The sequence below is a fragment of the Oenanthe melanoleuca genome, chromosome 5, assembly GCF_029582105.1.
Source record: "Oenanthe melanoleuca isolate GR-GAL-2019-014 chromosome 5, OMel1.0, whole genome shotgun sequence".
NCBI lineage: Eukaryota > Metazoa > Chordata > Aves > Passeriformes > Muscicapidae > Oenanthe > Oenanthe melanoleuca.
Window position 1 is genome coordinate 45,174,643 of NC_079339.1, and position 10,392 is coordinate 45,185,034.

A 10,392-nucleotide genomic window follows, 5' to 3' on the forward strand; every position below is an offset into this window, starting at 1 on the left:
AAGTTATTCAAGTTATTTTTTGGAGATAGCAAGGTCATATTTTCTAAATCAGCTCTGTTCTAGTATGGAAATACTTGGCAGATGTAGTAAAATTGCTGACAATAACAGTTACAAAAACATCCTGATAGTAATAATCACCACTGTTTGTTTTTATATTAGGTAGTGCTTTGGTTTTACTCTAAAAAGCAAAATGCCTTTCATTCTTTAGACCTGAGGATTTTCTAGTTCCAGAACTTCAAGCAACAGAAGAAGAAAAAAGCAAATTAGAGTCTGGTTTGACAAATGGAGAGGAGCCTATGGACCAGGATTTATCAGATGTTCCTACCAAATGTATTTCTGCAACAGAATCCATGGAAATTAAGTGAGTGACTTTGTTCTTCTCAGTTCTGCTAGAACAGTATCATGGGTGTACAGTGCAAATTGAGTAAAAGGCTAGCTTAGATTTAATAAAGTAGGAAGGGACTTGATTTTTGTTTATATTTTCCCCCAAGCTAAGTTGTATTTTGCTAGTCTTTCTGGGAGCACAGAACACTCTTATGGTTCCTCACTCTTAAGAAATGTGGTTTGTTTCCTGTCTTATGAAGACAACTGGAAGAAATAGAAGAAATTACACAACAGCATGTTAGCATAGAGACTTAATTATGTTTTGTTAAAAGGATACCATATTCAATATGCTTATTTCATGGATAACTTTTTTTTGATAACTATGTAAGTGAATTTTGTGAACGTATAGTATTAAATACTACACATGCAGATATTTTACAACTGTATTTTACAGATCAATAATACACCTTGTGCTGACAGCTTTTGTTGATGCACAATAATTAAAAAGTATCTTAATTAAGTGTTTTGGAGCGCTCAAAGGTTTAATCTTTTAAACTAAAACATATTATTCTTGGATTTTTAATTCAAACTAGAGCCAGAGTTACTTATATTGACTATGAAGGACGTTCAGATGGGGACTCAATTAAAAAAATTATTAACCAAATGAAACCAAGACAACTGGTCATTGTCCATGGACCACCTGAGGCCAGTCAGGACCTTGCAGAATGTTGCAGAGCTTTTGGTGGAAAAGATATTAAAGTTTACATGCCCAAACTTCATGAAACTGTAGATGCTACAAGTGAAACTCACATTTACCAGGTAAGGCACTGGAATCTTTTAGTTGTGTAACTACTGTGGACTGTAGTAGATCTATATGAGCAGAATGTAATTTGCCCACTTTTCTTTGGGAGAGGAGAGGTGGTACTACATGTGAGTAAAATTGGTTTTGTGTGATCAAGGCAGTAGTAGTGTTTTTCTGTCTTCTAGATAAACATTCTCCTGAGGCTTATTATTCATAAGTGTTTGAAAGCTTGAATGTGAGATCAGTGTTTTTTTACTTGAAGTGCAAAAGACAACGTTCGTGTCCATGGGGCCATCCGTTTGCTTCATTGAAATATTTACAAATTTATAATGCCTATATTTAGAATACCATTGTATACTAGCTGCAATTCAGGATTCTCTTTGGAATCTCAAATGGAGCCTTAAAGAGCTAGAATAAAAAAATGCTTCACTCATAAATATTACCTAAGAGTGAACATGTACAATTAGGAGTAAGTTAATGAGTAAAACAAGTAAGATACCCATAGCCCCCAAAAATTTAATGTGGTGATTCTTAGAAAATAAGGTTATGGTGATGTATTGCTGTGTGTTAGCCATTTAATTAAATGCAATATATTAAGTTCTAAATAAGAAGGCTGGAATAGCTCATGTGAATTATGTAAAAATTACGTATGGTGCCAATTTTTGAAGTTGTTTTGAGGAAAGTCTCTCACAAACACTTTCTGCAGTAGTCCTTCATTCCTTTGGTTTTATTAAGTCAATAGAAAGACATTGATAGAATTGTTGAAAGGCATACTTGTGTTTCTTTCCAGAGAAAAACCTGTTACCCTCTAGAAACTAGAAAATTCCAGTTACTAAAAATCCTCTAGTTATGACAGCTTTAAAACAGCATGTTTTCTGCATGTGGCTTGTTGGTTGTTGGGTTTGGGGGTTTTTTGTGTATTTTTTTTTAAGGCTGTGTGAGTTGCTAGTGTGTAAGAAATGACCCAGGAGAAGTGCAGTGGCGATGTTGAATTTGAAAATAATAGATAAGTGAAGTGTCAGTGTCAAAGTGTCATTTGAGTGAGCCGTGCTGCACATGGGTGGATAGCTGGTGGATAGCACATGGTTGCAGCCTTGATTGTGCTATGGGAATCATAGACCTTCTAATATGGATAACAATCTCTAAGAGTAGAGCTTTATTTAGAGGATTAAAGTCCCAGAATAAACCAGAGGAATCAGGGTAAGACTTAAAAGTCTTATATTTACAACATTCTTTCTTACAATAAAATAGGAATTATAATTTTTTTGGAGGGTGGAAATTTTGAACTGTTCACCAGTAACCTAAATTTATCTCTAGAAACTTTCTCTGAAGTTGCTGAGACCAACTGAGGAGCAACTCAGCTGCAAAAAAGGTTTCTTGTTTTTAAAAGGAAATTATTGCTCTTGCTGTAAATTTATGTCATGTTTGCAGTTCTATAGGTTCTTTTTTTATTTTAGCCAAGATGGGAAAGGTGTTGATGTCTGCTGCTTTTTAAGTTGTGATATGAGTGTTACACATACTAAATTTTAAAGTACCTTGCCTTGGTGCTACCAGTTCCATCCTTTCTCTCCACAAGAGTGCTTGAATCAAATCCATTGGAAAGATGGCAAAGAGAAACTTGCTAATCTTTAAAGCTTGAAGTAAGACCTGTATTTTCTGTGAAACTTATAGTGCTTTTATTTTTGTAATAAAGGTCAGGTTGAAAGACTCTCTTGTCAGCTCTCTTCAGTTCTGTAAAGCCAAGGATGCGGAGTTGGCTTGGATAGATGGTGTTCTGGACATGAGGGTTTCAAAAGTGGATACTGGAGTTATTTTGGAAGAGGGAGAGTTGAGGGAAGATGAAGACTTAGAGATGCAAGTGGATGTGCCTTCTTCAGACTCGAGTGTGATTGCACAACAGAAGGCCATGAAAAGCCTCTTTGGTGATGATGACAAGGAGATGTGTGAGGAGAGTGAGATCATTCCTACTTTGGAACCTCTGCCACCTCATGAGGTACAGAAACTATGCTGGTCTTGATTTCTTTTATGAAGACCTGTGTATTAATTAATTTTTTTCTCATGCTTAGAAGTTGATATTGTGATCTTACTTAAATGAAAGCCTGACTGAAACTGTGTTTTCATGTTTGGGTTTCTCTTTGTTAAACCCAGTACTGTTCATTGTTCAGCTTTTATGCTTTACAATGAGGATGATCTTTTGCTAGCATACAGTACCATATATTTTTGAAATAAGATTTTAATTAGTGTGTGTCAAATCTGTAATTAGTACTTGCAGATAGAGAAATCAGTTTGTGTTACTCACTTCTGGATTTTATTGTGTTTTGTTGATGCTGTGGAAAATACTTCGTATACTTGAGATACAGATCTTTGACATTGATATGTCTGCTTCTATAGTAGTGATTTGAGAGTTCATTAAATTTATCTTTTCTATAAGTTTACCCTAACTCTTAAATACTTTGCTTTTTAGGAGATATTTTATCTTTTTCTTGAATGATTCTAGTACCTTTTAAACCTAGAGTTGCATTTTAAGATTATTTTTTTCACAGTCTTAAACATAGTCTGTTGTGGGAGCTAGAGAGCTGTGGAGACAACTCTGAAGTCTGTTTAGATTCTTGGCAACCATCATAGCACCCTGTACTCAGCAGTACAGCTCACCACAGCTTGGTCCCTAGCATAGATAGCATGGCTTAAAAGAAATCTTCATTGCAGCTTTCTGTTTGTCTTCAATATGTGAGCAAAGAAAAAACTTTTGCTTTTTGTGATGGGTATCTTCTAAGCCTTTTCTGTCCTGAAGATGTGTTGCTGCAGGTGAACAGAAATAGAACCAATTTAGAGCCCTGTAGTCTTGGCCGCACTGCTGCCTACGCAATAATGAGAACTTTGGAAAAATGGAAGGTGTTAAATAGAAGTTGTAAGATTCTGTGTGTTGTTTTGAAGGTTCTTGGACATCAGTCTGTGTTTATGAATGAGCCAAGACTGTCTGACTTCAAGCAGGTTCTCTTGCGGGAAGGTATACAAGCTGAATTTGTTGGAGGAGTGCTTGTGTGCAACAACCTGGTGGCTGTCCGCAGGGTAGGTGTTCTGTGGTTTAATCTCTTTGGCAAATAATATTATAATAGATATTATTTTAGTAATAAATAAAACATTATTTTAGTAATAAAAGAAGTTTCTCATTAGTGTAAAGGTAATAAATTGAAACATGTCTTTTGTTTCAGACTGAAACAGGGCGTATTGGATTGGAAGGCTGCCTCTGCCAGGACTTCTTTAGGATAAGAGACCTTTTATATGAGCAGTATGCTATTGTCTAAGAAAAGTGCTGCAAAGGTGTTCTCACTTGAACTTTTACAGACAATGGAGGTTTCTCCCAGTTCCGACTTTTTGTAGTTTTCTAATTTATACAGGGAAGCCTAATTCATAAAGAACAGGTAGCAGTCATGAACATGTAAGTAACTGCTACTGTTGTTCATAAATCTGTTGGTACATTCCATGTAGTTGATTCTTACACTGTTACAACTTGGCATCTCCCACATAACACATTATAAATGAGTTATGACTATAAACACTTCTCAGGAAAGATTCAGTTTGTCAGGGCATGTTTTGGTTTCACAGATTTCCCGTCAAAGAGTACAAAACATGTAAAAGTCATTCTTTTGTTCTAAAATAAGATGGGATAAAGAACTTTGCTTTCTTTGGTTTTGTTCGTTTCGGTTTCTGAAACAGTTATTTTTGGTTTCAGTTGCTTGGGATTTTTTTAGTAAATTTGATTTCGGGAACAGTCTCAAATATTTTCCTCTTTTTCTTTTAAATTGAGGTTAGTTGAAGTACATTATTAACAGTCCACTTAAAGCTAGACTGCCTGAAGTTTCCTCAGTGTTAATCTGTGGCTGCGTTTTAATGCTGTGTCTGTTCCATCTTACTGATTTGTTCTGAAACAGCACTTCATATTCTAACCTGCAGGATAAAAAAATTACTTGGCAATTACCCTAAGAAGATGGGATGATATTTTCAGGCAGTTTAAAATTCAGTAATTATGCTTTAGAGTAACTTCTGCACAAACTTACAGAATTTGTAACTCCTAGCTCTTGCAAAATTATTCCAATTGTAAAACCTTTCCTGAGTTCTGATTTTAATACTTTTCAAAGTCTAAAGCCTTTATCTAGGCACTGCTGTTTGTTCAGAGTGCTATGAGCCAAGTTCAGTAAGATCTTTTCTCTAGAAATCTGAGTTCACATGATGTATTTAATGATTTTGTGCCATGTTCAGTTCTAGCTGACAGTGAGACTTACTGTAGCTGCTGATGCTATGAATTTACCTTACTACTGGGTAAGGATAAACACAGTTTTGAGTTCATTAATTTCTCAGAAATTAACTTATGAAAACAAATGGCCTCTTGAGTTTAAGTTTATTTAATCATTTTCTCCCCTGTCCATGTGTGAAACACCAGCTTTGGCAGTGGGGGGTTGTTTGCTTTTTACATAAAACAGCAATGTAATATATGCTCTTTGTGTGTATGCTTAAATAAAAGCTTTTGAAAAAGTGGCAAAAATAGCCCTGTGGGCTGTCAATGGAAAGATAATTTACTTTGCAATTCATTCTCAACAAAAATTTTCTATCTGAAAATAAATAATAAATAATAATAAAATAGTAGCTCAAAAGTGAAGACTCTATTAAACATTTGATAAAACTATATACTAGAAATGTAAAAAACTTGAAAATATAATACTGAGAATGTATTTTCTTACACAAAATCTAGGGATGACTAGATAGCTGAATGTTGTGGGATTTTTTCTTAACAGTCTAGAAAAATGTGTTTCCCTTATACTGACAACCAGAACTCCATAGAAATTCCCTGGTTTTGTAGCAGTGTAATGTAAATCTATATGATGCTGCATACTTGTTGCTGAATACTATTGTATTACAACTGTTGCTGATTCTAGTGAACTTTTATAAAGTGAGTTACTTGTACATAATCATATTGGCCTTAGGACTTTTACCTTGAGGGTTTATGATGAGAAGGGATCACATTCACCTGCATGGAATATACTAATAAAGAAAAAACCCCTTAGGAAGTCAAAGTAGTGTTGTTTTTTAAAAAAGGATAAAGACAACACTGTCTGATCATAAACCTTTCTGTCAGTTTTGTTTTTCTAACCAATTGATAGAAATTCAGCGAAGATCACAGACTTTTAGTGTTATCAGTCACTAAATTCTAGTGTGTGCTGACAGAGAATCCCAAATAGTGCCATCACTGAGGAGAAGGCTCACATGTAAGCAAAACAGCTGACTTCTTATTTTAATCTATTCAGCATGTGTTTGGCTGAAGTGTGAAATCAGACCTAGAAAGCTGACATGCAAGTTTCACTCCCAGCTGAGTGCTGGGGCTGGAGTTGTGGAGTCTGCAGAAAGTGTATCACAGGCTGCACTGGTGCTGTGGGGTAGGTGTGCCCCTCAGCTGGGCACTCAGTGCTTGTAAAGCAATGTGCTCCTGAAGCCAATGCCATTTCATTTTCCCTATTCTGCTGTCAGTTCCCTGATACATTCTTAACTATGATTTGCTTTAGATAGTAATTGAACTTCTCTGTATAAGTTTCAGAGTTACTAGTCTGGTTCTTGTTTTTATCTGAGCTAAAAGATTAATTGCCCCTTACATTCACAAAATGTCAGTACTGCCATGATCTGTAAGTTGTATTTTCGGGCTTCTACCTTTTCTTCATTAGCAGTAAAAATGTAACAAAGAGTAACATTTCTTATTTTGTGCTATGTTGCTCCTGAAGGTAAGAATATTAGCTTCAAACCTAGTTTTGGTATTCACCAGTTAAAAATATTTCCTTCCAGAGCTCCTGGATAGTTCAGATTCCTCAGATAAGAAGAGCCAAGGGTATGTGGAAACTTGCCTTATTCCATTCCCAAAGTCTATAGTACTTGTGGGAAAATCCTAGCTTTTGTAGTCTTGTTCTTCCTGTACCTACGTAGTAGAATGCAAAGACACATTTTAAAAGATTAAAGGAATGAAGAAGCAGAACTCTTGTAATAAAAAAAAAATAATTCTAGCATTAATTATTATGCTGTTCCTATTTTCAAAACATAGCTTTACCATGAGTAAAATAACATTGTTTGTAACAGTTTCATTTTTCATTGTTTTTCTTTGACAATATGGGTTGTAAGCAAAGCAAAGCTGAAAGTCTCCTCCATCCTTCAACAATATTTAGATTTAACCAGATCCACTTCTCAAAATACACCATTAATGGAAAGGTAGGATGCCCAGGATTCTGTCAGAGTAACAGTCTTGTGAGAACATTTGAGATCTACTTGCTGCTACAACTTGCTTGGAAGTGTAGGAATTTTCCCATATCTCTGCTAGCTTTTAATTGTAGTCAAATGCTCTTCATTAGGAATTAACAAGCAGAGACATGCTCCCTCCCCACCTTTCAATCTAAATAATTGTTATAGATGGCTGTACCATAAAATACTTGTTTTGTACAGAATCAAGATTTATTTGATAAGGCATGACATTAATATTTATTAGTATTAGTACTTCAGGTAGGAAAGGGGAGTGTATTGCCTGGGGAAAACACTTAAACTGGTTCTGGACAGGGTTGATTTTTGCAGCAGCCAGGAGGGTCATTGCCAGGACCCAGAGGCAACTCCATGCCACCTTAGGTCATTTTCCAAGAACAGGGAAGGGGTCCCTTCTTGGCAGTGGTTGGGTATTGTGGTGCTCCCTTTAGTGCAAGAGTGAGCATTCACATGGGAATTGCTCACTTCCCTTGTACACTTTTGTTATTAATGTTGTTGCTGTTACTGTTCATTTTCTTATTTCATTGCTGTTTCTGGTAAATTGTTCTTATCTCAGTTCATGATCTTCACTTTTTGTGACTCTAATTCTTCTCTTCAGCCCAGAGAGGGGAAGGGAGGAGTGAACAAGTGGGCACATGGTTTGGGGTGTTTTGGTGGGAGCACTAAATGGGAGAATACCATTCCTAAACTGCAAAAACTACTAAAAGTTTGAGTCTTTGTCAAAAGTAGTCTTACTGTAAGGATCTGAATGTTGCATGATATTCTGTTTCATGGCTTTTAGAGATGTTTTCATAATTTTGAAAAGGAAGTGCTGGGGAAGATGATCTCACAGTCAAATCTGATAAAAACATGCATCTAGTAAACAGAATTGTAGTTCTTGGTCTGAAAACTGTGTAAGTAACCAATGGTAGTTCAAAATGGAATAATGAAACTAGGTGAAAAGAATCTATAAAATTGCCCACTGACATTTATTTTTAAAAGTACTTTAAACAGTATTAAGTCTTACCTTCTCTTGAGACACTTTTTGATTGGGTAAGAGATATCATACAAAGATCAAAATTTCATAGAATGACAGAATGGGTTGGTTTGGAAGGGGCCTTCAAGATCACCTGGTTTCAGTGCTCTGCCATGGGCACCTTTCACTAGACCAGGTTACTTAAGAATAACCTGGCCCTGAGCCCTTCCAGAGATGAACCACTGACAATTTCTCTGAGCAACTTCTGCTAGTATGTGACCCCCACCCATTGTGAAGAATTTCTTCCTTGTACCTAATATAAGCCTGCTCTCTTTCAGTTTAGAGCCATTTCCCCTTGTCCTAGCACTACATGCCCTCATAAGATCTCTCTCCAGCTAGTTACTGCAGACCTGTTAGGGGTGAAAATGAGCCAAGACACAGACTCTTATTCAAGAATGTGGAAAGGGTCCCAGTTTAGTCTTCTTTATAGATTAGCCATCCTGACTTTGACTACAGCAAGCTCCTACTGTAGGGTCCAACTGCAGACTCCAACTGTTGGCTATTTCCTGCTGGACTGTAACTGCAAGTATTGGTTTGCAGACTCTAGACACAGCTTTCACCCAACTCAGCTATGACTGTAGGTTCTAACTCCATCAGTCTGACTGTATCCAGGCTGACTTCATAGCAGATCTTTTACTGCAGCAACTCTCTTCCTTGTTTCATTCTTTGTATCTTTCTGATCTTTCCTTCTTTCTTCAGGGCTCCTCTACCTCCTCAAGATCTTCTTTCTCTAGACCTTCTGCCTCCAAGATCCTGCTAACTATCCAACCCACCCCTTTTATCACACTTATCTTTATTAGTCACAGCTGTGACCCATTAAGGGCAAGGCTGTTGCTCTTCTTTGGTAATTAGTACAGCTGTGACTTATGGGCGCAAGGTCACCTGTACACATACACAAGGTCTTCTACATCTACACAGCTTTCCTGTAGTAGTCCTTTAAGTACTGTAATGTGCTCTTAGGTTTCCCCAGAGCTCTCTCTTTTCCAGGCTAGACCACCCCAGCTTTCTTGGCCTGCCTTTATGGGAGAGGTGCTCCCGTCCCCTGACCATGTTCATGGCCATCCTCTGCAGTTGCTGCAACAGATCCATGTCCTTCCTGTGCTGCGGACCCCAGAGCTGGATGTAGTGTTACAGGTGGGGTCTCACCAGAGTGAAGTAGAGGGCAGGTCCTCTCCCTCACTCAGCTGCCCAAGCTGCTTTGTATGCAGTCCAGGGTTCTGGGCTGCAAGACAACATTGCCAGATCATGCCCATCCTGCACCACCAGCATTTATTTTGGGAGTCATGTTGCATGACTTGTTTAGAGCAAGTACAGAAGAGGGTGGTTACCCAGAGTTGAAGTGAGCAGTAATCATCTTTTTAAGAATTTTTTTTTATTTCCAGTTAAGTTGAAATCTTCCATGATAAGAACACAAGCTTTTATAGAAATGTGTTTCCATGAAAGGTACTGGAAGTGCAAATATTTCATTGAATGATTTGGATGATCTAAAATGGCATGATAAGCAGTATGTATTATGAACTGTTAATGTACATCACACTGCTTGACCAGTATTAACCAAGGGATGAAAGAGCTTGTTGTTTCAGACCAACATTAACTGTATTAATAAAATTCTTAATTCTGTGTTGTAAAGGGTGTCTCAATGTTTTCTGGCAGAGGAACTCTTGAGGAGTGGTTGCAGTTCAGTGGTAAGTGAACTTCCTTTCAGCTCTAGCACTTCCTCGCAGTGGTGAGGAAGAGGAATATAGTTAGAAGTATATGGGAGATTGTTTCATACAGTGAACTTCAGGCTTTACTGTCTTTAGTGGCTTATGTACTACCACTGTGATAAGAAGTAAAAAATCGAAAAATCAACCCCCCTCCTATTTAGTAGAACTTCCAGTAAGCCCTGTAACTGTTTACCTGGAAGAGAAAGACACATGCAAACTTTTAAGGTCAGAAGAAGCAAGTTTGCTCTGTG

At 37.1% G+C, this 10,392-nt stretch overlaps 1 protein-coding gene across 1 annotated transcript in view; it reads left to right on the top strand.

Moving 5' to 3' along the window:
• Positions 1–10,056, top strand: part of CPSF2 (cleavage and polyadenylation specific factor 2) — an 11,446-nt gene extending 1,390 nt beyond the window's left edge. The window contains exons 2-6 of the mRNA XM_056493322.1: positions 187–361; positions 918–1,143; positions 2,820–3,119; positions 4,061–4,195; positions 4,339–10,056. Coding sequence (XP_056349297.1) covers positions 187–361; positions 918–1,143; positions 2,820–3,119; positions 4,061–4,195; positions 4,339–4,431 — 929 coding nt within the window. The 3' untranslated portion in view covers positions 4,432–10,056. The remainder of the gene's footprint in view (positions 1–186; positions 362–917; positions 1,144–2,819; positions 3,120–4,060; positions 4,196–4,338) is intronic.
• Positions 10,057–10,392: the final 336 nt, after the last annotated feature.